Raw genomic sequence first — 27,647 nt, forward strand, 5'->3', positions numbered from 1 at the left:
CCTTAGTGGATATATCATTTGCAGATATCTTCTATTCAATAGATTGCCTTATTACTTTATTGACAGTATCCTTTGGTGTGCAAAACCTTTTTAGTTTGATGCAGTCTCAATAGCTTATTTTTCTTTTGTTTCCCTTGCTTGAGGAGCAGATCAAGAAAAATATTGTTAAGGCTGATGTCCAATACATAAAATACATACATACTTCCTATGTTTTCTTCTAGGAGTTTTATGGTTTCAGGTCCTAATTTAGGTCTTTAATCCATTTTGAATTTACTTTTGTGTATGGTATACGAAAGTGATCCAGTTTTAGTCATTTGCATGTAGCTTTCCAGTTTTCCCAAGACCATTAATGAAGAGACTTTTTCCCCGTTGTATATTCTTGCTTCCTTTGTTGTACATTGATTGGCCATATAAGCATGGGGTTATTTCTGGGCTGTCTATTCTGTTCTATTGATGTGTGTATCTACTTTTGTGTCAGTACCATACTGTTTTGATTACCATAGTTTTGTAGTATTGTGATATGTCCAGCTTTGTTCTTTCTCAAGTGTGCTTTGGCTATTGGGGGTCTTTTGTGGTTCTGTATAAATTGTAAGATTATTTGTTCTAGTTCTTTGAGAAATGCTGTTGGTATTTTCTTTTCTTTTTTCAAAGATTTATGTATTGATTTTAGGGAGAAAGAGAGAGACAGAGACAAAGTGGGGGGAGGGGCAGAGGGAGAGAATCTTCAAGCAGACTCCCTGCTGAGTGGGGAGCCTGACACAGGGCTTGATCTCATGACCCATGAGACTGTGACCTGAGCCGAAATCAAGAGTCAGATGCTTAACCAACTGAGCCACCCAGGTGCACTGAAAAATGCTGTTGGTACTTTCATAGGGATTGCATTGAGTCTGTGGATTGCTTTGGGTAGTATGGACATTTGGACAATGTTAATTCTTCCAGTCTATGAGTGTGGTATGTCTTTCCACTTGTTTTTGTTGTTTTCAGTTTATTTCATTGGTGTCTTACAGTTTTCAAAGTACAGATCTTTAACCTCATTGGTTAAATTTGTCCCTAGGTGTTTTATTCTTTTTGGGGCAATTGCAAATGGGATTGTTTTCTTAATTTCTCTTTCTGCTATTTCTTTATTAATGTATAGAAATGGAGCAGATTTTTGTATATTAATTTGGTATCATGCAACTTTACTGAATTCATTTATTCTAATAATTTTTGGTGGAGTCTTTAGGGTTTTCAATGTTTACTGAACCATAGACTAGAACAAACAATCCATACAAAAAATTTGTATGGAACCATGAAAGACCTCGAATTGCCAAAGCAATCTTGAAAAACAAAACTGGAGGTATCACAATCCCAGACTTAAAGTTATATTACAAAGCAGTAGTAATTAAAACAGTATAATACTGGCATAAACACAGGCACATAGAGTGGTGCCTGGGTGGCTCGGTCAGTTGAGTGTCTGACTCTTGATTTCAGCTCAAGCCTTGGGCTCAGGGTCGTGAGTTAAAGCCCCAAGTTGGGCTCCACGCTGGGTGTGGAGCCTTGTTAAAAAAGAAAAAGTACACACATAGATGAATGGAACAAAATAGAAAACCCAGAAGTAAACCCATGCTTATGTGGTCAATTAATCCTCAACAAGGAGGCAAGAATATATAATGGGGAAAAGACCACCTCTTTAATAATGGTGTTGATAAAACTGTACAGCTGCATGCAAAAGAATAAAAATGGACCACTTTCTGTCACCACACACAAAAATGAACTCAAAATAGATTATAAAGACTTGAATGTGAGACCTGAAACCATAAAAATTCTGGAAGAAAGCATAGGCAGTGATTTCTCTGACAACAGCCATAGTAGCATTTTTCTAGATTTGTCTCCTGAGGTAAGGGAAATAAAAGCAAAAATAAACTATTGGGATTACCTCAAAATAAAAAGCTTCTGCACAGCAAAGGAAACAATCAACAAAACGAAAAGACAGCCTACTGAATGGGAGAAGATATTTGGAAATGATATGTCCAATGAGGGGTTAATATCCAAAATATATGAAAAGTTATACAACTCAACACTAAAAAAAAAAAAATACAATTAAAAAATGGGCAGAAGACATGAACAGACATTTCTCCAAAGAAGACACCCACATGACCAAAAGATGCTCAGCATCACTCATCATCAGGGAGATGCAAATGAAAACATGATGAGATATCACCTCACACCTGTCAGAAAGGCTAGAATCAAAAACACAAGAAACAGCAAGTGCTGGCAAGGATGTGGAGAAAAAGGAATCCTTGTGCACTGTTGCTGGAAATGGAAACTGGTACAGCCACTGTGGAATCAGTATAGAGGTTCCACAGAAAATTTAAAATAGAGCTACCCTGTAATCCAGTAATCACTCTACTAGGTATTTACCCAAAAAACACAAAAACACTAATGAACAGGATACATGTACCCCTGTGTTTATTGCAGTATTATTTACAATAGCCAAATTATGAAAGCGCCCAAGTATCCACTGATAGATGAATAAAGAAGAAGTGGTATACATATACAATGGAATATTATTCAGCCATAAAAAAGAATGAAATCTTGTCATTTGCAACAATATGGTTGGAGCTACAGAGTGTAATGCTAAGTGAAATAAGTTGGAGAAAGACAAGTTATGATCTCATATATGGAATTTAGAACAAAACAGATGAGCAAAGGGAAAAAAAAAGTGAGAAAGACAAACCAAGAAACAGAGTCTTAACTATAGAGAACAAACTGCTGATGGTTACCAGAGGGGAGGTTGTTTAGAGGATGGGTGAAATAGGCAATGGGGCTTAAAGAGTACACTTATTATGATAAAAAATAAAAACAAAATGTGATTATTGATAGGTCTGTAAGTTGCTGCCATTTTGTCAGCTGTTCTCTGGTTGTTTTTGTTGTTCTCGTTTCCTTTCTTTTGCTCTCTTCCCTTATAATTTGATGATTTTTTTAGTGTTTGCTTGGATTCTGTTCTCTTTATGTTTTGTGGGCTTTTGGTTTGTAGTCACCATGAGATTCATATATAACATCCTATGTATATATAGCAGTCTCTATTAAGTTGAAAGTACTTAAGTTCAAACACATTCTAAAAGCAGTACAGTTTTGCTCCTTCCCCTGCATGTTTTGTGTACATGATGCCATATTTTACATCTGTTTTGTTTGTGTCTTTCTTTTTAAAGCAAGCTGTACACCTCACATGGGGCTTGAACTCATGACCCGGAGATCAAGATTCACATGTTCTGCTGGCTAAGTCAGCCAGGCACTCTTATCTTTTGTGCATGTGTGTGTGCGTGTGTGTGTATATCTCAGCTAATTTCTGTAGATATAATTGATTTTACTACTTTTGTATTTTATTTTATTTTTTTAAAAAGATTTTATTTATTTATTTGACACAAAGAGAGACAGCCAGTGAAAGAGTGAACACAAGCAGGGGGAGTGGGAGAGGAAGAAACAGGCTCCCAGCGGAGGAGCCTGATGCGGGGCTTGATCCCAGAATGCTGGGATCACGCCATCAGCCGAAGGCAGACGCTTAACGACTGAGCCACCCAGGCGCCCCAACTTTTGTATTTTAACCTTCATACTAGTTTTATAAATGATCCACTACCTTTACCGTATGTTTGCTTTACCAGTGAAATTTTTTCCTTTCATAATTTTGTTACTTATAGTTTTGACTTTTTCTTTTCTGCTTAAAGAAGTCCATTTAACATTTCTTGTAGGGCTGGTTTAGTGGTAATGAACTCCTTTAACTTTTGTTTGGGAAACTTTGTCTCCAATTCTGAATGACAGCTCTGGCAGATAGAGTATCCTTGCTTATAGGCTTTTTACTTTTGGAGTTTGAATATATCATACCAGTTATTTTTGGCCTGCAAAGTGTCTGTGGAAAATCAGCTGATAGCCTTATGGGGTTTCCCTTGTATATAACTATTTTATTTTCTCTTGCTGCTTCTATTGCTCTCTTTAATTTTTGGCATTTTAATTGTGTGTCTCAGTGTGGACCTTCTTGGGTTCATCTTATTTGGGGCTCTCTGTGCTCCCTAGGCTTGGATGTCTGTTTCCTTCCCCAATTTAGGGAAGTTTTCAGCTATTATCACTTCAGTAAGTTTTCTGCCCTTTTGTTTTTTTCTTCTGCTTATAATGTGAATGTTAGTGTGTTGTCATAGAGATCTCTTGACCTATCCTCATTTTTTTAAAATCCTTTTTTCTTTCTGTTCAGCTTGGGTGCTTTCCACTACCTTGTCTTCCAGTCATTGAGCTGTTCTGCATCTTCTAGCTGTTGTTGATTCCCTCAAGTGTATTTTTTATTGCACTTTTGTTTTTTTCAGCTTTAAAAGAAAAAATTTATTTGGGAGAGAGAGCAGAGAGCACAAGCGGGGAGGGGGAAGGTTCAGAAGGAGAGGGAGAAGCAGGCTCCCTGCTGTGCAGGGATCTGTAAGCGGGACTCAGTCCCAGGACCCCAGATCATGACCTGAGCCGAAGGTAAATGCTTAACCAACTGAGCCACCAGGTGCCCCTATTGTTCAGCTTTGGTTGGTTCTTTTTATATTTTCTCTTTGTGATGTTCTCACGGAGTTCATCCACTCTTCTCTCACGTCCAGTGAGCATGTTTTTATGACCATTACTTTGAACTCTTCATTAGGTAGGTTACTTCTCTCCATTTTGTTTAGTTCTTTTTCTCAGGTTTTTGTCTTTTTCTTTTGTTTGGATCATAATCCTCTGCCTCCTCGTTTTTTCCTCATTCTCTGTGTTTGTTTCTATGTATTAAGTGTGTCAGCTATCTCCTGGTCTTGAAGGTATTGGCCTTAGGTAGAAGGTGTCCTGTGGGGCCCAGTAGCACAGTCCTCCCTGGTCACTAGAATCAGTGCTCCAATGGTGTCCTCCCTGTAGGCTGCATGTGTCTTACATACCCAGGCCTGGGTATGTATATTGCTGCCATTTTGGTGGGTGGGGCTGGTTCCTGCACAGCTGGCTGAGAGCCCCAGCCACAGCTGCTGCAGCCATGCTGATGTGCAGGCCTGGCTCTCCTCCCTCTCTCGGGCAGGAATTGCTTTGGAGCAGGTGCTGGTTCTAGCCAGGACTGCTGGCTGGGTGCAGAAGGAAAGGGTGACTGCCAGGCTGGGGTGGTTGGGTGGGGCAGGTCCACAGGTAAATGCTGGGATGGGGTGAATGAGCATGGCTAGCAAGGCTAGCAAGGATGGAGAGTATCAGAACTGTCTCCCATGGCCATCCGGCTACCTAGGCCAAAGGAAGGCAGGAAAAATGGTGCCTACCAGCACTTCCTTTTCCAGAGAAAGTTCCTATAGATCTCTGCCTTTCTGACACATTCCCTAAAATTAATCAGTAAATGTCCTTCACATACAGTGCAGGTGCTTTTCAGGCTCTTGGTCTCTGCTGGTTCTCAGACCAAGTGATAGTATAACACACTGGGTTTTTAAGAGCAGAGAATTTGTTTCCTGTAGCCCTCGAGCTCCTGGAGTTCAACTGCTGTTTCAAAGCCAGATGTTATGAAGGCTTGTGTTTCCAGTGCAGTTCCTTGGGACTGGGGGCGCCCCATGTTAGGCTTCATCCCCTCCCTTTTCAGAGTTGACCTTTGTGCCTGTGATATCCCTCCCACTTGTGGGATGCTATGCAAGGGGTTTGGATCCTGACCACATCTCTGCTCATCTTACCCTTCTCGATGTGGACTTCTCTTTATGTCTTTAGCTGTGGAGGAACTGTTTTCCCGGTTTCAGAGTGAATTGGATTATATTATAATTATTCAATTTTTAGTAAAAAATTCTAATTTAAAAAAAATACAATTTTATTTTCTGTTCTCTGTACCCCTTCCCTCATAGGTGGAAAGATCTAATTAGATGTGGATAAGTGTTCACATGCATGATAATATAATTATATAGTTGCTTATTTTGAAGGAATTTCACGGGAGAAATAAATGTGTTAATTGTTCTTCATATGATTTGTAAGCCTGCAGTTACCTCACATCTAGGTACTAGGCCTCTGGATTTCATCATTTGCCAGTTGAGCCTGAAATCAGCCCATACCCCGTGATCTTAGAACTCCTCCCAGAGTAACCTGGAATGTTCAGTCCTGGAAGTGGAGACAGTTGTAGGCCATCATTTACAATTATGAAGTTACCAGTAGTTCTTGGTTGAAAATTCAACCCATAAAGAAAACTAATTTGGGGCACCTGGCTAGCTTAGTCAGTAGAGCATGTGACTCTTGGGTTCCTGAGTGGGAGCCCCATGTTGGATGTAGAGATTACTTAAAAAAAATCTTAAAAAAAAAAAAACAGAAAACGGATTCATCTGACAATATTTTGTATTCAAAGTGTATTATATCTTATTCAACAGAAATGCACATCAGAACATTCACCCCGAAAACCAAGAACTAGTAAGGGTGCTTCGGGAGCAACTTCAAACAGAACAGGTACTGTTGTTATATAAATATGTACGTTTATATAAGGAACATTATTCCCCTTGCATATGAAATTGTGATGAAACACTAAAATATGAGACTTTTTGGAAACATGCACTGATTTTCTGCTTTATTAATTTAAATTAGTTCTATTGATTGTGTATTTTTAGATTAGGTAAATGACTAGTTTTAACTACTCAGATGTTTTCATGTGTGTGTGGTTTTTTTTTTAACTTGCTTTAAAAACAGCAGTTTTCCTGTTATTTATGAGGAAATAATCACTGTCTAATTGGCTTTAATGAAATGTAGTGGAAAAACTGTTTTTTTCCCCAAAGACCCACATATTCCCTGAAGACCTACAAAGAGATGACTACAGTGGGTGGTTTTTTTTTCCTCTTCTTTTTCTTCAGTGGTCAAAGTTAGCAAAACTAGTTAGGCAAAGAAGAAAACTTTTCTTTCTCTTGTATGCTTTTAACCAGATGGACTCTCTAAGAACCAGGAATAGATTTCACGAAAGCTGGAATAAGTAGGATGTACACCTTCATGCCAAAGTCGCTAATATCAAAAAATTAAAATTAAAAATTGATTTCCCACTCACCAATCAAAATTTAATTCCAAAGAGTGTTTTACAATTTATCCATTCACCAAATATTTATTAAACATCTACCATACGTCAGACATTATTCTAGGCCTTGAGGATTCAGTTGTGAGCTAAACAAATAAGAATTCCTGCCTTCAAAAAATTTAAAGTCACCAATACAAAAATAGTTTAAGCATGTTAGTAGTACTCTGTTCCAGAACTACTGTTAATAATTCATGCTGGGATAGTGTTTTATAATTTACAGTGTGCTTTTACATACAACTATCTTATTTAACCTGCAAACATGGTCAGTAAGGCAACAATTATCATTCCCATCTAACATACTAGATGACTAAGATGTACTTAAATTCACACCGGAATAACGTGAATGGATCTGGCTATAAAGAAGACCCACACTGAGTTGCATCTTCCAGATTCCTTTGCACCACTCTACAATTCACCTCCCTCACACCTTCCTCAGACATGGCATTCAGTTCTAGTTGGAATAAAGCTAGTGACTTAGCCCTTTTTGTGCTGTCCTATATGGTAGCCACTACCCATATGTAGCTATTTAATTTTAAATTAAAATTAAGTAAAATTTTAAATTCAGTACTTTTTAGTTATGCTAGTCACCTTTAAGTACTCAGTACCCACAGATAAAGATTTCCATCACTGTATAAAGTTCTGTTGGACAGCACTGATAATTGGTTTTTGTTGTTATTTTTGTTTTTGTTTTGTTTTGTTAATTTCCAAAGAATAATGAAGACAAAAGATAGAGAGTGGGACATTAAGAGCTGTATGTTTTTCTTTTTTGCACCATTAAAAATGATATAAAAGACTATAATATCAATGTGTGACCATGGCTCATAGAATATTATAGTATTTTAGGACTGATTGAAGAGATAGGAGGTTTTAGTTATGTTTATTAGTTTCAGATGACAAAAATCTTTGGTTCAGTTTACAATTAATAGTTCATGTTTAGTGAATTTTATAATTTTTTTTTTGTAATTTGATGTTTTTAATGCCGGCTACTTTGTTTATAAGAGGTGTGCTGGGTGCTATAAAAATAGGTTTTTATATGTATTTTAAAAGATACACATTACATACCAGTGCTAGATACTTTTCTAGTTCCTGGGTCACTATAACAAGTCCTATAGATAAAGTCCTTATCCTCATATACTTACATTCTGGTGGGTTCTTTATATCTGGATGCCTCTTGTAGTGGTGATTCTGTTCCACATACCTGTTACAATCACAACAGTGATGTAACTGAGGAACATTAAATTTTATTAATCTAACCATGTGAAAGATTAAGCCCAAGTTACCAGTGTATTAAATTTCCCTTCTTCCACAATGAGCAGTATTCTCCTTTGAAAGTTTAATTCTGGACCCTTGTGAGGTACAGCATACATGCAACAGCTTGTCAGAACGTATGAATGAAAAAGATGTTAAAAATGGTTAAAGCGGGGAGGAGGGTGAGGACATTAAAGAGGGCACATGATGTGATGAGCACTGGGTGTTATATGAGACTGATGAATCACTGACCTCTCCCTCTGAAACTAATACACTATGTGTTAATTAATTTTATTTAAATTTTAAAAAATGATTAAAAGCTGATACTTGGGAAACAGCTTGACATTTCTTTAGCTTTTGTATTAGCTTAGCCTCATGTTTTTCAGAATAACTTATTCATTCTAACAGAGTGAAAGAGAAACTCCAGAGTTAATGTAGGTTTTGTTTTTAGGTCATGTTCAGGAAGGAAGGTAGAGACCATGCAGCTTAAATAAAACAGTTATATAGCCTCATAACTTTATCAAGCTTACAAGACTTTAAACTACTGCACATCTGAAGTTCGATGAGGATTACGCCCTCTGGACTGTGTTCGTAAGTGTAATTGGATCCCTAGAGGTAATTTTGCATAATCGTGGATACATCTTTTCTCATCAGGATGCCCCAGCTGCTGCTCGACAGCAGTTCTACACTGACATGTACTGTCCCGTCTGCTTACACCAAGCCTCCCTCCCTGTTGAGACGAACTGTGGACATCTTTTTTGTGGTAAGCAAATAACGCTGTATTTGGGGAAAGTGACTATTTAGACCAAGACCCATATGTGTACACGGGCTGGAGTCCTAATTTGGTCACATTTTGTATTACATGAAAGGGGTAGATTGCTTCTGATATCCTGCTCTACTTGTTAGCCACTTTCGTGTAGTGTCTGTGAGCTCAAAGATTAAAAAACACTTGTCGTTCAACTTCTCAATAAACAGAAATGTGTTTCTTTGAATGGTAATTCAAGTATATGAATACCATGAGGAATTCACTGAATCCCTCATTGTTTAACACTTTTTTGGTAGTTTCATTTATTATTCATCCTTCCCAAGGCAGGAAAGTTCTCTTAAGGACCCTGCCCAAGACCTTCCCTTCAGCACTCTTACCTCGTTTATACCCTGCATCAGCACAAAAGCTATTAGCCTGGGTTTTGTCATGACCTCAGAGGGTTGGTAACCGAGAATGATGAATCTAGAGCGTACAGTAGGACAAGAAGGGAACATAGATTGCACACGCGCTTAGTATCAGAAAGGAGGGCTTTCTACCTCTGGCTGTTTTTCCTGACCCTCCAGAAAGATTTCGTAGAGAACGGGATATCGTATAGTCCTTGTTTGTTATGGTCATATGAGATTGGGGAGAGTCGGTTATTGCACACCTACTATGTGCTGGACACTTACCATACTTCATCTCCTTGAACCCCGCATATGAGGAAACTGAAGCTGAGTTAAGAAATTCTACAAAGGGTAACCCAGCTGCTAAAAGAGCCAGGTTTTAAATGTAGGTCTAACTTCAAACCCTGTGGTCTGCTGTGTGACTAGTAGCTTCTGCAACTACTCTCTATTTAACATTTATCCATTCACTAGATCTGTTGTTTAATTTGTAGTATTTCTTTTGTCTCAATGGTTGTATTCAAGACAGGGTTCTAATTGCTCCCCAGATGTACCCATTTTCCATTTTAAGACAATTTAAAATGTAGCATACAGTGATCCTTTAAGTTTCTTTTTCCCCTTTGTATCTGTTGTGTGAGTGTATATAGAATTATTAGGTATGTAGTGCTATCATTTATGCTTTGGTGGATGACATAAATAATTTGAAATCCATATCATGCAATGCAGGGTTTTCTATACCTGCGCTCCTTCAGTAAGTGCTAACCAATCCCATTATTTCATCATCCATTAATTTCATCCTCTTCCCTAAAGTTTTTTTTCCTAAGTTAGCTAACAAGTTATGAAACACTCATTTCAGTGTCTATCTTTGTTGGCAATGCTAATGAGCAGCAAAATCATGGAATATCATAGAGAGAATTAAAGGGCCATCAGAGAAAGCAGATACTTTCCCCTCTCAAACCTCCGGTAGATATTCCTAATCAATTGGACATTCTTTCCAAGTCTGGATGTGGCCTCAGCCATCCTTTAACACAGTACTTCAGGCAGGTGTTAAGAATCAATGAGGTTTGGCAGGCTAGATGAGCTCTATTTGCCAACCCAGGCTTAGATGATTTACTGAGTGGGTAACCCAGTCAATTGAAAGATGGCTGTATTGTGTTCTTGGTTTCTGGGTCTGAGGTAATTGGGTAGATTGCTTCTGATAGCCTGCTGTTAGATACTTTTATTTACTGTCTCTAGGTTCAAAGATTTAAAAAACTAGTCGTTCAACTTCTCAGTAAACAGAAATGTGTTTCTTTGAATAAGTAGTTCAAGTATATTGATACTACATATTTCAAGAGCACCTTAGCTTAGTTCCTATATATGGCACTACAGTTCTGTTCCTTTACAGTGCGCTAAGAATAATAGCAGCAGCAGGCTTCATCTTATTTGCATTTGTAACCCACAGTATTTTATTTAGTTCTTTGGCAGTCTTATGAAGTGTTATTCCCATTTTACAAATAAACGGACTCAGATTATGACCCATATTAAAGTCAAGCAGTCATCTCTCCCACCATCTTATGTAAGCGGATGTCTCATTTTATAGCGGGGAAAGTTGAAGAAAAGGGAAAACCTTGACCATATCATAGCAGATGTGTGTGAACTGGAGCGTTTGATTTGCTGGACCGTAGTTTTTCTGTGCAGTCAGTGGCCATTACATAACTTGCAAAGCAAGGACACCTGTACTCCAATTTGTAGGAAAGAGATGTGGGATTAAATAAGTTAATGTATGTCAAAAACACATTGAATTTTTGAGTGAACAAGTAGTAGATAAAGTTGAGGCATCATTGTGGATGTTAATACTAATACCAACAAGATTTATAAGTTTTGCTTTCATCTAGTTTCTCTATGAAATTAGATTGCTCAAATTAATAAATATTATCTAACACAGCACTCTGAGAGTAGGAAAAGATACCAGATATTGTTTGGCTTTTAAATTCATCTTTAAATCATCGTACTGGTTTCTGCCCATAGTCACTGTACTGTCCAACGTGGATAGCCTTTGCTTAGCCTCTTGGATTGCTCACCAGTCCCCTCATACGGCATTTATTTCTACCTCTGGCATTTGCTCCTTTCTATTCATAAAACGGGGAGCATCCTCCTTCCTGTTTTCTATATCTACATGTTCCCTATCCTACAAAGTTCAGTTCAAATCCTTTCTCATCTACAGATTATTCTCTGATGCATCCCAGAGTTCTCCCACCCTGCATTCCTTTTGTACTTAAAGTCAATAATAAATGGTTTGAGATTTAACTACCTTCTGATTGATTTCACTATGTCACCTTGGTCTTCTCAATTTGACTGTCATTGCTTCTTCAAAATTCTGGACATTTATTTGATCTAGAAGAATCAGAATAAGGAATGCAGGAGGGCTAAGCTAGGTTGCTAAGACGAGAGTAAGAAAACAGAAAAGATGCTGGAGGCTGGAAGCATTTAGTTCAGATTCACAATGGGACCTGGATTGTCTGAGAAATAGGTGTCCTGCAGAGAAGAAATGAATTGGGCCCTTAAACATCAGACAGTATTTTAAAATATTCCTTTTTGGGGCGCCTGAGTGGCTCAGTCGGTTAAACGTCTGCCTTCAGCTCAGGTCATGACCCCAGGGTCCTGGGATTGGGCCCCATGTCAGGCTCCCTTTGCTTCTCCCTCTCCCCCTCCCACTTGTACTCTCTCTCTGTGTCAAAGAAATAAAATCTTTAAAAAATAAAATGAAATGAAATAAAATAAAATAAAATATTCCTTCTTCATTTGTTAGTGGCCTAACGCTTCTACACTTAGCTTACCTGCCACTTTTTGAGGTCTATAAACTCTTCCTTTAAGGTGTTTTACTGTTCATGGACACCTTTTAGCAGAAAAATCAAATCCACCGAGTATAAAAGTTGATTGAATTATTGAACTGGATTGTAAACTTTATTAGGTCAAACAGCATGTAATCTTTGTATCCTCTGGTTCCTTGTTCATGGTGCTTAATTATTATTATTGATGCCACTGTAACTTGGCTTTCTGAATTCTTAAAAAAAAATAGAATTGGTGTTTCTGTAACATATATACCAAATTTGGAACAGAAAATCCATACTGTGATTTATTGGTTGTCATATTTGCAATGATGTTTATTTATTTTATTTATTTTACATAGGAAATGCAATACTTCTATTAAGCCTCAGCATTGAAGCAGTTAATGCATGCTTGCTTTCGATTGTATAAAGCCAGAAATTTATCTGTATCTTAACTAGTAGTTTAAATAAAAATATTTTCAATGGCTGGGAATTTTTACTAGATTTGAATTTGCCTAAAGAGTTGGTTGGATGAAATAAAAAATATTTTAAAATAAGATGATACTATAAAAATATTTCAAATATTTGAAACTTTCTGAGGATTCATGGGCTTTTAAAATTTAAAACATTAGTATTAATGGGTTTTTTTTCCTCATTAGGTACCTGCATTATTGCATACTGGCGATATGGTTCATGGCTTGGGGCAATCAGTTGTCCAATCTGTAGACAAACGGTAATGTTTGTATCCAGAAAGCATCATTTATGCTAGTTCATTTTGTAAATTTTTATAATTCTGTATCTACTTTTGAATTGCTTTGATTTTTTTTAAGTTTTTATTTAAATTTCAGTTAGTTAACATGCAGTGTAATATAAGTTTCGGGGGTACAGTATAGTGATTCAACACTTCCATAAAACACCCACCGCTCAGCATGCCAAGTGCACTCCTTAATCCCCATCACCAGTCTCACCCATCCCCCACTCACCTCCCTCTGGTAACCATGTTTGTTCTCTGTAGTTAAGAGTCTGTTTCTTTCTTTGCCTCTCTCTCTCTGTTTTTTCCCCCTTGTTTTGTTTCTTAAATTCCACATGAGTGAGATCATAGGGTATTTGTCGTTCTCTGACTGACATATTTCACTCAGCATAATACTCTAGCTCCATCCATGTCGTTGCAAATGGCAAGATTCATTCTTTTTTATGGCTCAGTAATATTCCATCATATATATATATATATACACACCACATCTTCTTGATCCATTCATCAGTCAGTGGACACTAGGGCTGTTCCATAATTTGGCTATTGTAAGTAACGCTGCTAAACATTGGGGTGCTTGTATCCCTTTGAATTAGTATTTTTGTATTCTTTGGGTAAATACCTAGTGCAGTTGCTGGATTGTAGGGAAGTTCTGTTTATCCAAAGCTTCTATAATGTTATTTTCCGTTATTTTTTTTTAATGTCTTAAAGACAGCAAAAAAGGAAAATTCCCTTCCAGATCCTTCGATTATAGTAAAAAACAACTGGTGAGTGAATCCTCCCCCAAATTCTAGTAAGTCTTCATTGTAATACCATCAAAGGAATAACTGAACTAGCTAACCAGGCTTAATCAGATATTTCCCCTACATATACTTCTTTTGAAATAAAAAAATATTTTTCTCTTTCAATTTACTTTTAATCTGTCCTTCTCCAGTGAAGGTCTAGATAGCTTTATATGATGAATAGTAACTTTTTAAAATGTCTCTTTTAGAGACATATCCATATTACATGATCCAGAACAGATCAGACTATTTTAGTTAATATAGAAGCTACTTCAGGAGAGAGATAAGTTTTTATAAACATATACTGAAGACTGAAATGTCAGCACAGATTTTCTCAATTTCTTTGACAAACTGGAAAAACAAAATACTGAAAAATTTGAGAAAATGAAGTTCTTAGTTTTTAAATTAGTCAATATAGTAAAATAGAACATTCTATCAGTTGTATAGTTTTTTCATAATTTCCTGTATACTTATTTTATTTTTCATTTAAAATAAAAATACCTACCTTTCTAATAATGAGTTATGAACATGTAAAAAGACGGCAGCCCCTTAGGAAGTCTTCCAGTGCGCAAAGTGAAATCCAGAAAGGATAGAGAGCTTTCAAGTAAAGATGTCAAATTGAACACATATATTTACTTTTGCTCCTCTTTGGAACCCCATTAAAAGAACAGGACATTTTGTAAAGGCATAAACCCACAGAGACCAAAAAATGAAACAAAATGGTAGATGAGGCAACAATTTTTCCAAAATTCTTTGTAAACTATAACAGACATGCAGAAAAGCACACAAAACATAGAAGTACTGCTCATTGCTTTACCACAAAGCAACACTTCAGTAATCACCACTCAGATGAAGAAATAGGAACTGGCCAACAGCTCCCAGAAGCCTCCTCAGGACCAAATCTCCACCCCTTCCTTCCTCTCCTAGAGGCAACTACTATTTGACTTTTATGATAAGCATTTCCTTGATTTTCTTTATAGGTTTATTACCTTAGCATACACCTCTAAGATTATTGTCTAGTTTTGTCTGATTTTTGGAGTTTATGTGAATAAAACCATATAGCATGTATGTTACACATAGACACACATACCCTTTCAACCTTTGTTCTGGCTATCCATTTACCCCCATCACTGCCTCATTTTTTGGTGTAGAGAGGGAAGTTCAGGGCTTCTTTCCCCCTTGTTTCTACATTCCCAAATTCTGCCTCTTTCACATTTGACTTTGTATCACATGGCAGGAGGAAAATGGTTGTTTTTCTTTTTTTGTACTGCCTCTCTGGCTGATTTGATTATGTGAAACAAGCCAGTCAACGGTGAAGTTTCTTTGCCAATACCACCTCTCATAATCTTTAGCTATCTGCCAGCAACACTGTGACTAGGCCATAGGTTTCACATTAAAGAATTAGTTCCACCATCTGTCGCCTCTTCTTGGCTCTAACCATGGCTTTTCATAGTTTGTATATGTATTAGCAGGTGATAGACTTTTGACCATCCCATCCATAAATGGCTAGTCTAGAAAGGTAGAGATAAAATTGTTTTTATATACTAGCTTTTGGTTCTCTAACTACAGAATAATTCATCCTGGAAGTAGGACAGGTGGTAGGGACCTGTTCCCCACCCTGTTTCCCTGGATATAGTGCACAGGCTGCGGCTCCTGACTCACACGCTCACCACTTCTCTTCCTGAATGCATACACTAACATACCAGTGGCCCTGCCTGCACTTCAAGGGCCAGCTTGTTTCTGGCTTTCTGGGCACCCCAGGCAGAAGTCCTTATAACCCAAGCATCATCATAACCCTCACCACAGCGCCTTATAACAGGTCTGCCTCCCCTTCTGTCTTGGGTGTTGTGGTCGGCAAGGGGCAGGGCTTTGTCTTCAGTTTTGGGGTCTGTGTAGCACTTAAGCACAGTGCCTGGCCCGCAGTAAGTGCTCACTTACTCATTTAAAGATACATTTTTATTAGCAAATTTGTGAAGAGAGGCTGTACCTGCTTTCCTACGACTTGCTGCTCTTCATCACTCCTGTGTTTGGCTGTTTGGAAAGCATCTGAGTAGTGGGAGGTCCTGGTTTTACAGCTGAACTGAGGAAGGATAAAAACAGCTAGATGATTTAAATCTAAATCTGTCACTGCTCCTCCCCATTTTTATCTCCTTGTACAGTGATCATTTCTATAGGCATTGATATATCTTAAAATGTACTTGTTTTTCAAGATACCATCATTTTCAGGTTACCTCAGTGTGGTCTTGGGACATTTGTGTGTCCTTACCTCTACCAGGGAGGAAACCAGGTTAAAAATATTATGTATCAAGAATTTCCTTTTTTGATGATAGTAGGGATGGGTGCTTGAGAGTGGTTCTCTGCAGTAACTTAATCTCTGTCATTATGGTTGGTAGCATTCAAAGATATTTCAAATACCAGTGAGGTTGAAGAATAATGATTTTAATCACAAAAGAAATCCCTTTTTTTTCACTCTCACAATGATGAGCATATATTATTATGTTACTTTGCTCCTGAATATTTTCTCATCATTCTTATATCTTCAAATATTTGTTAGCCCAAACAAAGAACTACTGACTTTATCCCTGATGTGAACTGGAAAATATTAGAAACAGTGTTTGGTTGAGGTACCCATTTGATTTTATGGGAATTCAAATTACATTTTGCACTGGATTTTATTATAAGGCAATGATAACTTACTTTCCTCCCCATGTTGCCTTTATTAAAAGAAATGAGTGGAAAAAAAATAAAATGAGTGAAATACAAATTTAGAAGCTTTTCTCATTCTACTAAATAATAACCCAAAATGAAAAAAAATTAATGTTGCAGAAAGGTATAACAATGTTTTTTTGTTTGTTTCATTTTGTTTTGTTTTTTAATATACAGGTGACTTTACTGCTAACAGTATTTGGTGAAAATGACCAATCTCAGGATGCTTTATCATTGCGTCAAGATGTTAATGATTATAACCGGAGATTCTCAGGGCAGCCCAGATCTGTAAGTATTGTTACAGCAGGTGCAAAGTTAGAGTATAATGATAGTTCTCTTTGGTAAGGTGAGATTTACCAACAAATATTCTTTGACTATAAAAAATCTCATTGCTTATGTGTGTTGGGTAAAGTTTCAACCTACATTATTGTTGTCAATCACCGTTACAGCTTTCCCAAAGACTACAGTTTTTGATCTTAAAATAAAACAAAAAAACGCATTATAAAAGTCTTTATGAAAGAGATTTCAGGAAAAAAAAAGAAAAATTGGAGGGAAATGTAGAATTATTGACTCCTGTGCAAATCTAAAATAGGGATTGTCTAATGAGAAACTTATAACTGTGAACTGGAGAGTTCTATAATTGTGTTTTCCACTTTTTTATTTACCCTGGCCTCCTCTTTGAAATGTTTCCCTAAGTAACTCTAGGTGTTGGGGAGGTTTTCTGTTATGTCATTTTAGTTACTCAAAAGCATTTGATTTTTAAAGAACACATTAATTTTACAGTTGACCTCCCCCCCACCCCGAAAAGGCGTTTGGTAGATTAAAAACTGTCACATTTTACTGGCTCATTCCAGTTTTTTCAAAATCTAACAAATTCTAGAAGTGTGTGCATGACTAAATATGTACTTCAAAAATCAGTATTGTGAGTACAAATTTATATGGAAAGCCTAGACCTCTCCTCTGAGCTGTAGAGCATATGTCTAAGTGCTTGCTTACATCTCTACTTGGATGGTCCATAGGCATCTCAAACATGGTATATACAATACTGAGTTGCTTCCCTCCTCAACTCAGTGTATTCTTTTCTCAGTCTTACTCAGCTGTTTTGATTTCTTGCTTTCCCTCATTCCCCTCATCTGATATAATAAATAAATGCTATCATTTCTTTTCTCATTTTGGGAGATCCTGTCATTTTTAGCTCATAAAACTGTCCTGTGTCTGTAGCCATCATGCTAGCCTAAGCCACAGTCATCTCTTGCTTAGGATAACTGCAAGTGTCCTCTTCACTGTGACTTTTTTCTCTGCACAGCAGCCTGAGTAATATTTTGAAAACATAAGTAAGACCATGATATTCTTGTATTTTAAAACTTCCAATGCGCTTACAAGGCCCTACGTGACCCGGGCCCTCCCTCCCAAGTCTCACCCAAAATGCTTCACCTCCACCAGCCGCCTTTCAGTTCTCACATGACCCTTCAGTTGGCAATGCTTGTCCCTCTGCTCTTCTCATGGCTGACTTCTCATCCTTTAGGTCGGTCTTAAATAGACCTTCCTAAGAGATGCTTTCTCTGATCAGCTAAGGTGTTCTCTATCATTGTCCTCTGCCCACCGTTCCTTTGTAGCATTTGTCACAAACCATACTCAAATCTTGTTCATTATCTTTCTCTCAGTAGACTAAAACAAACCATACTCAAATCTTGTTCATTATCTTTCTCTCAGTAGACTAAAGCCCTCATGAGCGCAAGGAGTATACTTATATATTCACCGCTATATTCTCATCGCCAATATCAGTGCCTGGGATACAGTAGGCCCATAATATTTGTTGAATAAATTAATGAATTATCCTTAAGAATTGATACTGCTACTCTCAGCCAAGAATATAAGCTATTAAAATTAAACACTTGTGTGCTTTTGTGCTTCCTTGCACGTATTTCTTATACTGTGATGTCATGTACATTTAAGGGCATACAGTGTCAACTTGTGGATGACGGGTAAATCTTCTAGATGTTTAAACAAAAAGAAAACTTAATCCAATCACTGTTGTCCTCCACAGTTATTTGGGGGCCTCTTCTGCTGTTTTTCATCCAGCAATTTTTTTTTTTTTAACATATCCTCCAGTGACATCTCTAGGATGATTCTTTGAAAATCAGCATGTTCCAAATTCAAGACCTACCACTGAACTTAAAAAAAAAATCATTTTAAGATATTCATTCCTGTTTCTAAGTGTGAAACATATCATTGCTCAATTATTAATTTTTGGTAGGTGTCAGATATTTGATGAGTAAGAAGTCCTGGTATGTAATGAAATTACAGTGTAATAGAGACATTTAGCTCTTACTTTGATATTCTGCCTCATCTAAAGTTGGAGTAAGATTGAGATTAATATACAAACATTTCTTAATAACCCATTTCATACTTCTTGTCTACTTATTATAGATTTTGTATAAGTGATACCGTATGAGAAGTGAAGAAACAGCTCTGATAAAGGACAGGAAAGTATTCAAAAGATATACTGGCTGGTCACTAGAATGTTTAAAATAATTTACCATAGACTTGTGAAAGTTGTGCAGCTGTTTTGCTTTACATGTTAGTTTCTCCCATAGAGAATAGAAAATTAACATAGGAACTGATTCTAAAAAGACCATTTTGGTTTTTTGTGACCAGTTTTCCAAAAAGGATTTACAAGATTATCTGGTAGAGTTTATAAAACTGTTGCCTTATCACTTGCTCAGTTCTTCCCATTTTTGTCTCCACTTCCCTCTCTACTTATTTGGCACTCATGACATACTTGGACATATGGTAATTATACAGATTGTTAATTAGAGCTAAACTGTGCCCAGTGGAATGACCACAGGAAGTGACTTTCTTCCTCTGGCCAGTTTCTCTGTATCTACTAGCCGCTGAGAAATGAGATAGTGAAAGGAGTTATGTTGAGAAGTCATGGTAGTTCATTACAACACAGGACCATATAGTCCAAACAGACTACACAAAACAAATGCAAAGTTTGCAGGCAGAGAATAAACTAACTTGAGGAAGGTCATACAATATTAGTACTCTTTTGTTAACAGCTTTATTTAGATGTATTTTACACATCATAAAGTACAGCCTGTTTAAAGTATATAATTCAGTGGTCTTTAGTGTATTCAGAGTAAATATAATCCAGTTACTGTCATAATCTAATTTTAGAATATTTTCATCGTCCCAAAAGCTTTGGCATCCCTTCCCACTCTCCCCTTTCCTGTCCCATCTCCCCTACTAATTTACTTTCTGCCTCTATAGATTGGTCTATTCTGGATATTTCATCATTTCATTGAAATGGGATCGTATAATATATGGCCTTTTGTCTCTGTCTTATTCACTTAACATAGTGTTTTCAAGGTTCATCCATGTTGTGATATATACCAGAAGTTCAGTGCTTTTTATGGCCAAGTAATATATCACATTTTGTTTATCCATTCATCAGTTGATGGATATTTGAATTGTTTATATGTTTTGGCTATTATGAATAATACTTCCATTCATATTTGTGTACCAGTTTTTATGTGGACATATGATTTCATTCCTCTTGGGTATATGCCTCATTGTGGAATTGCTGGATATTATGATAACTGTTTAACATTTATCTGTTAATGCAGATAATGCCAAACTGTTTCCAAAGAGGCTGTTCATTCCCACCAATAGTGTGTGAGGGTTCCAATTTCTCTGAATGCCTCAATTTTCAAAAATTTATGTAATTTGTTAACTTTCAGCTGTGAAAATTATGCTCACTTATGTAAAAACTAGTAATTGATGTTTTTGCACATATTCAGAAACGGAATCATTTTCATAAAGGTAGAGTCTGGCATTCCAGAAATCTTTGTGGCAATTAGTAATTCACTTAAACTCAACCTAAGACAAATAAACATCCTAGGAAGGAGTCCATTTCATTGCTATTCCTAGACTGTCAAAGGCATCCAAGTTAATGTGTCTTTAATGTGGATTACTTCTATATTGTCTGGCAATTTATAAAGGTCTTTTGTATACAATATCTCTTTTAGTTCTTAATAGTCCTTGTGACACATACTTGGTTAGTTGTTGCCTGATCTCAATTTGGTTAAACAACTTTCCCCAGGGTCTTCTGACCGCTCAGAGATTGACTTTGAGTTTAAACCCAGACCCAGCTCAAGCCTCAGGCTCTACTCCTGTATACACTTAAGTGCTTCATTTGGTTTATTTTACTAATTCAAATTAGAGAGGACTTGAGTTTGCCTCACTATATCCTATATTTTAAGTTTGTTGACATTTTAGTTGCCTTTCAGTTATCTGCAGTAAGATCTATTTTATAAGAACCTAGTTACCAAAGATGTTTTTAAATAAAATGCATGACTAGAAAATATGTGAAACTCCTTAATTCATGTTAACTGAGTTTGCACATCATAAGAAATATATATTATTTTGATATCTGACATATTAGATGACAAATCATATTTTGTTCTTCCCCCCACCAGATTATGGAAAGAATTATGGATCTACCCACTTTACTGAGGCATGCATTCAGGGAAATGTTTTCAGTTGGGGGCCTTTTCTGGATGTTCCGCATCAGGATAATACTTTGTTTAATGGGAGCTTTTTTCTATCTTATATCACCTCTAGATTTTGTGCCTGAAGCCTTGTTTGGAATTCTAGGTTTTCTAGATGATTTCTTTGTCATCTTTTTGTTGCTCATCTACATCTCTATTATGTATCGCGAAGTGATAACACAGAGACTAAACAGGTGAAAAAATGTGAGTTGACTAAAATATTTCAGCTAATGTGTGAAACCAGACAGAAGGGCCCATGGCAGTGTACAGCATTGGAATATTATTGTACAAGCTTAAAACCACTGTATGACGAACATTTGATTTCATTTGGCGAATGCCAGCAAGATATGACTGGAATTTTTACATTACAGGTTCTAATAGTAAGGTTAGAATTATAATAATTTACAATTATATCTTAATTCTGTGTTGTCTGTAAAGTCTCTGGAAAACATATAGAATTATATAAAAAGGGATGATTTTATATCTTTTTCTTTTTCCAAAAATTACTCAGATTAATTGGATGTATAGTAGGATACCGCTTTATAGTTTATCCCATTTATCCTTCTCAGTGTGTACCTACGTGATAATATATTGCTATGAGATGCATCTAATTATTTTTGTTACAATAAAATGTTGTACAATATTGGGGGAAAGTCAGTGTGTCTTTTAGTACTAGCTACGTTTTATGCACTTGCAGCAATTGTGCTTTTGCATCCTGATATAATTCTTTGCTATCAGCTAAAAGTAAAAGAAGGAACTTGGAGTTTATAATTGATTTCATGTTCTGGTTTATAAGACAGTTCTTAATCAATGGAAGAATTAACAAGGTACAAGACATTGATCTGCAGTCAGCACACATGATTTTCTCAGTTGTGACGTTTAAACAAGAGTTTGGTCCTTTTATAGGAATAATGTATAAAAGTAACTTGTAAAGGGAAATTTTTTTCAGGAACTTCTGTGATACTGCAAACACATAGTAGTTTGATGCATTTCTGAGGAAAGTAAATTCTTCACGGCAATGAGCATCATAGACCCTGGGAGGGGTATAGGAACACTGTTTAAATTTGACAAGAGAAATTACTGGTGAGCTATACCAACAGAATGGACAAATTTTGTTTTCTCTTGTCAGAAAACTTTTGTAATACTGTCCCTAGATGGCAGCATATAGCCCAGATTCCTCAGGTCTAACAGAATGAGCAAATGTCATATGAGGCAATTCAATAAGAAAGTTATCTTGCTTTTTTTTGATGCTACAGCATAATGCTCTCATCTGCAGTTTTCTGTTTTAGAAGAATCAAAACCACAGGTGTTATGAAATCCTAACTCCCTCAGCTGGCCCTGCTCGTCTCTGAACTGGGCAGCAGGGTAATCGATGCCAAAGGGTCAGTGTCATTCATGTATTAGTGAGCCTTGTTATGTATTGATAGGGAGAGAAAACCCAAATTGATCACGTTCTCTCAAGTTCATCAGATTAGTCCTCAATTAATGAAATGCTGAATGAAGTATCAATAACAGTATTTTCTAATTTGGGTGTAGGACAAAGCTGTTGCTTGTCATAGAGGAAACAATAATGCTTAAATATAGCACATTATAAGTAAAGCATTTCTTGCATACTTGACATTTTATCCTTAGGACAGTTGTGTGAAGAAGGCAGGGCATTGCCTTCCTTTTCATAGATGAAATCCGTATGGTCAGAGTTTGGTCTGAAGCCACGCACAAATAAGTGACCGAACAGGTATTCGACTCTTAGTAAGCTCCTTAGTATGGGTTCAAATTGATGTGAAGGTTATTTTGAAGAGGGGAAGCAGGAGAGAAACTGGGATCCTTGGGAAGTCTTTCAGAACACACTGGAGTAGCAGCACTTAGGTGATTCCAAGACGAAAGGTCTAGAAAGGTTACATATCAAGACTTCATGAATTCTAATTCTACACTTCCAAATCAAATGTCCAATATGGTGGCATGCTTCATAGAAACATTTCAGCTGCAGTCACCAAGTTGAAAAGCTAATGAGTTGGGACTTTGTTAAACCACCATTTACCAGACTAGAAACAGATTTTTCGCCAATTACAAATTTGGTGTGGGGCTACAGCAATGTCATTTTTTTGAAAGGATTTATTTTTCTCTGCATGTATTCTGCTCCAAGTGTCGTGTTTCTAGTTACAATTTTCCTGTGATATTTGGAATTCCTTCTAAGACTTTCCCAGTAGGAGGTGTATTGTACCAACTTTTGTAACATACAAAAACACTATATAATGTGAAGTCTTATTAAATTGAAAAGAGAACATATGGACATCTCAGAATTTTAGGCCTGCTTATTATGTCATCTTCACTGATCACTGATAATAAACGTAAAAGGGATCTGAGAAAGTATTTAAAGCAAGTAGAATCGATCAGTGTTTTAAACATCATAGTAATACTTCTATGATTCAGTTAGATAATATAAATCAAAGGAACAATTTGGATTTTTGTAAACTGCAATATGTAACTTTCACAAAAACAGATGGTCCAACCTCAGGAGCAGAAGATAACTTTGGGCAGCTCTTGTGGGGAACAAGATGGTGGAAACAATTATTCTAACTGTCCACTGGAACAGTGGTTTCAGCTACTACAGTTCAGCATTTGAGAGCAACAAGGGACAAAAGGACTTTGTCAGTCCCTGTGTCTGTGTGGATACAAACCTCAAAGGGCTGTTTCAGTGGACTGGTGGTTTGGTACAAACTTTGTGACTTAGGTTGTCAAGCAGTTATTCTTTTGAATAAAAACAACATATCTAAAACTAAACTTGTGTTATATTCCTGTTTAATATTGTTCGCTTTAAAATTCAGAACTCCTGAAATAGTGTTCAAAATAATTGTTGCAAAGACTTTCTTTTTCACTAATGGACGTTCATTGTCTCATCACATTTCTAATTAATTATGCTTAGATATTTTTAAACTGAAAAAGTAGAAATGTTTTTGTTTTTGAGGAAAATTATTTAATCTGGGCAGTCTATTCTGGTAATAAAGGTGGAACTGGAATTTGAATTTAGGCTTATACCTTGATTCCTCACCCCTATTTCTTTTGAGTATATATTTGATAACTGAAATGTTACCCTTTTTTTTCTAACTTATTTTTTAAAAATTTTAATTCCAGTATAATCACTATACAGTGTTAACATCAGTTTCAGGTGTACAATCTAGTGATTCAGCAATCCTGTACATTCCTCAGTGCTCATCATGACAGGTGTATTCTTAATCCTCTTCACATATTTCACCCATCCCCCCACCCATCTCCTCACCCATCACAGTTCTCTATATTTAAAAGTCTGGTTTTTTTCTTCATCTTTTTTCTCCGTTTGTTTTGTTTCTTAAATTCCATATATGAATGAAATCATATGGTATTTTTCTTTCTCTGTCTTAATTTCACTTAATATCATACCTTCTAGATCTATCCATGTTTTTGCAAATGGCACAATTTCATTCTTTTTTGTGGCTGAGTAATATCCCATTGTTTGTGTGTGTGTGTGTGTGTGTGTGTGTGTACCCCATCTTCATCCATTCATCTATCAGTGGATGCTTGGGCTTCTTCCATATCTTAGCTATTGTAAATAATGCTGCAGTGAACATATCTTTATTTTTTCAAATTAGTATTTTCTTCGGGTAAATACCCAGTAGTGGAATTACTGGGTCACATGGTAATTCTGTTTTTAATTTTTTGAGGAAACTCCATACTGTTTTTCACAGTGGCTGCACCAGTTTGCGTTTCCACCAGCAGTGCAAGAGAGTTCGTTTTTCTCTTCCTCCTCACCAACACTTGTTTCTTGGGCTTTTGATTTTAGCCATTCTGACTGATATGAGGTGGTAATCTCTCGTAGTTTTGACTTGCATTTTCCTGATGATTAGTAATGCTGAGTATCTTTTCAGTCTGTTGGCCATCTGGATGTCTTCTTTGGAGGAAGTCCTGTTCATGTCTTCTGCCCATTTTGTAATTGGATTATTTGCTTTTTTGGTGTTAAGTGTAGAAGTTCTTTATATATCTTTGATACTAACTCCTTATTGGATAGGTCTTTTGCAAATATCCTCTCCTATTCAGTAGGTTCTTTTTTTGTGTTGTTGATCATTTCCTTTGCTGCCTAGCAGCTTTTTATTTTGATGCAGTCCCAATAGTTTTTTTCTTTTTTTTTTTTTTTTATTTCCCTTGCCCTAGGAGACCTATTTAAATGTTGCTACAGCTGTTGTCAGAGAGATTACCACCTGCTTACTCTCTCCAAGGATTTTCATGGTTTTAGGTCTCATGTTTAGGTCTTTGATCATTTTGAATTTGTTTTTGTGTATGGTGACATAAAGTAGTCTAGTTTCATTCTTTTGCACACAGCTGTCCAATTTTCCCAACACTGTTTAAGAGACTTTTTCCCATTACATATTCTTGCCTCCTTTTTTGAAGATTGACCATATAATTGTGGGTTTATTTCTTGGCTCTCTATTCCATTGACCTGTGTGGCTATTTTTATTCGGTTATCATACTGTTTGATTACTATAACTTTGTAATATAACTTGAAGTCTGGGATTGTGATACCTCCAGTTTTGTTTTTCAAGATTGCTTTGGTTTTTCGGGATCTTGTGTGGTTCCATACAAATTTTAAGATTATTTGTTCTAGTTCTGTGAAAAATGCTGTTGGTATTTTCATAGGGATTGCATTGAATCTGTAGATTGCTTTGGGCAGTATAGACATTTTAACAATACTGCTCTCCTAATCCAGGAGCATAGAATGTCTTTCCATTTGTGTTGTCTTCAATTTGTTTCATCAGTGTTTTATAGTTTTCAAAGTACACGTTTTTCACCTCCTTGGTTAAATTTATTCCTAGGCATTTCATTCTTTTTGATGCAATTATAAATTGATTTGTTCTCTTAATTTCTCTGCTACTTCATGGTTAGTGCAGAAATGCTATGGATTTCTGTATATTGATTTTGTGTCCTACAACTTGATTGAATTCATTTATCACTTCTAGTATTTTGGTGGAGTCTTTAAGTTTTCTACTTGTGATGTCATCTGCAAAGAGTGGAAGTTTTACCTCCTTACCAGTCTGGATGCCTTTTATTTCTTTTTTGTCTGATCGCTGTGGCTAGGACTTCTACTACTATGTTGAATAAAAGTGAGAGTGGACATCCTGGTCTTGTTCCAGACTGTAGGGGGAAAGCTCTCAGCTTTTCAGCATTGAGTATATTAGCTATGGGTTTTTCATATATAGTCTTTATTAATGTTGAAGTATGTTCCCTCAGGCCTACTTTGTTGCAGGTTTTTATCATGAACGGTGTTGTATTTTGTCAAATGCTTTTTATCTATTGAAATGATTGTATGGTTTTTATCCTCTCTTGTGATGTTGAAATGTTTTTTCTGAATCTGTGCCCTTATGTTTGCACCAACACCTCCCTCACTCCTCTTTGAAACACTAAATGTACTAATGTACTCCGGGCTTTTTTGCCAAACAGCAATGCATAAACCTGGGAATGGGTCAGAATAGGAAAGGGCGCTCGAGTTTTTACGGCCCTAAGACTTAAAGAGTTTCCTAGGACCAGGCCAGTGGGCTCTAAGAGCTGTTGACAGGAGGTGATACTATTATAGAAATAAAGACAAACACTGAGCTTTTGTTATTCTCTCAGAACCAGACCATCTTCATGGCATCAGTATTTGTTTTAAGCATTGATATACTGCCTACAAGCAAATTTGAGGTGTTATCTTCATCCACCTGCATCCTCTGATTTGTTCCACGTCCCAGAAGGGTGCACAAGAGGAGTAAACACCCAGTTGGAAACAATGAACATGTTTGGACACTGTCCTTATTCTCTTTCAGACTGTGGTATTAAGCTGTAGGCCTTTTGAGGGGAGTATAACATGTGACATAGGAGAGGGCTAAAGGCTAACGATGTTTTAAACTCACTGGCATGTAACAGTTTGAATTTTGTTTAAAAACAAATTTTTGAAAAGGTATTTAAAAATACGTGACATTCATGGGGCGCCTGGGTGGCTCAGTCAGTTAAGTGACCGACTCTTGGTTTTGGCTCAGGTCCTGATCTCAGGGTCTTGAGATTGAGCCCTGTGTCAGTCTGGGCAAGGAGCTTGCTTAAGATTCTCTCTTTCCCTCTGCTCTCTTTAAGTAAATAAATCTTTAAAAAAACAAAGTAATACCTGACATTCAGATTAAAACACTAATCCTTCTAATCAGTCTTAGAGAAAACCTTTAATTTATATCTACATGAAGATTACTCTAATCTTTGTTTCACTAATCCTAGACTATTAGAACTGGAAGGGACCTTAGGAAACCAGATGAAAGCTATAGATAACTCCCTAGAAAAATGCATACACACACACACACACACACACACACACACACACGTATGTATAATTTTCTTTCATTTTCAGAGGATTCAAAGACCTGGCCATTCATGGATTCCAAATTAAGAATTCTTCACTTAGTCCATAGCTTTTCTCTACAGATAAGGATAATGAGGGCCAGAGACAATGAACACTAGGGTATTTTTATTTTTTAAAGTTTTGTTTTTAATATTTTATTTATTTATTCGACAGAGATAGAGACAGCCAGTGAGAGAGGGAACACAAGCAGGGGG

At 36.6% G+C, this 27,647-nt stretch overlaps 1 protein-coding gene across 6 annotated transcripts in view; it reads left to right on the top strand.

Moving 5' to 3' along the window:
• RNF170 (ring finger protein 170) overlaps positions 1–26,997 on the top strand; it is a 41,537-nt gene extending 14,540 nt beyond the window's left edge. For 5 of the 6 annotated variants that reach the window (XM_034647669.1, XM_034647673.1, XM_034647672.1 and 2 more), the window contains exons 3-7: positions 6,357–6,432; positions 8,948–9,056; positions 12,909–12,982; positions 16,666–16,776; positions 20,970–23,822. In XM_034647669.1, coding sequence (XP_034503560.1) covers positions 6,357–6,432; positions 8,948–9,056; positions 12,909–12,982; positions 16,666–16,776; positions 20,970–21,239 — 640 coding nt within the window. In that variant the 3' untranslated portion in view covers positions 21,240–23,822. Of the gene's footprint in view, positions 1–6,356; positions 6,433–8,947; positions 9,057–12,908; positions 12,983–16,665; positions 16,777–20,969; positions 23,823–26,681 lie in introns of those variants that run through there. The other variant, XM_034647671.1, reaches the window with a different exon arrangement.
• Positions 26,998–27,647: the final 650 nt, after the last annotated feature.

This window comes from Ailuropoda melanoleuca, chromosome 18, assembly GCF_002007445.2.
Source record: "Ailuropoda melanoleuca isolate Jingjing chromosome 18, ASM200744v2, whole genome shotgun sequence".
In the NCBI taxonomy this organism is placed as follows: domain Eukaryota; kingdom Metazoa; phylum Chordata; class Mammalia; order Carnivora; family Ursidae; genus Ailuropoda; species Ailuropoda melanoleuca.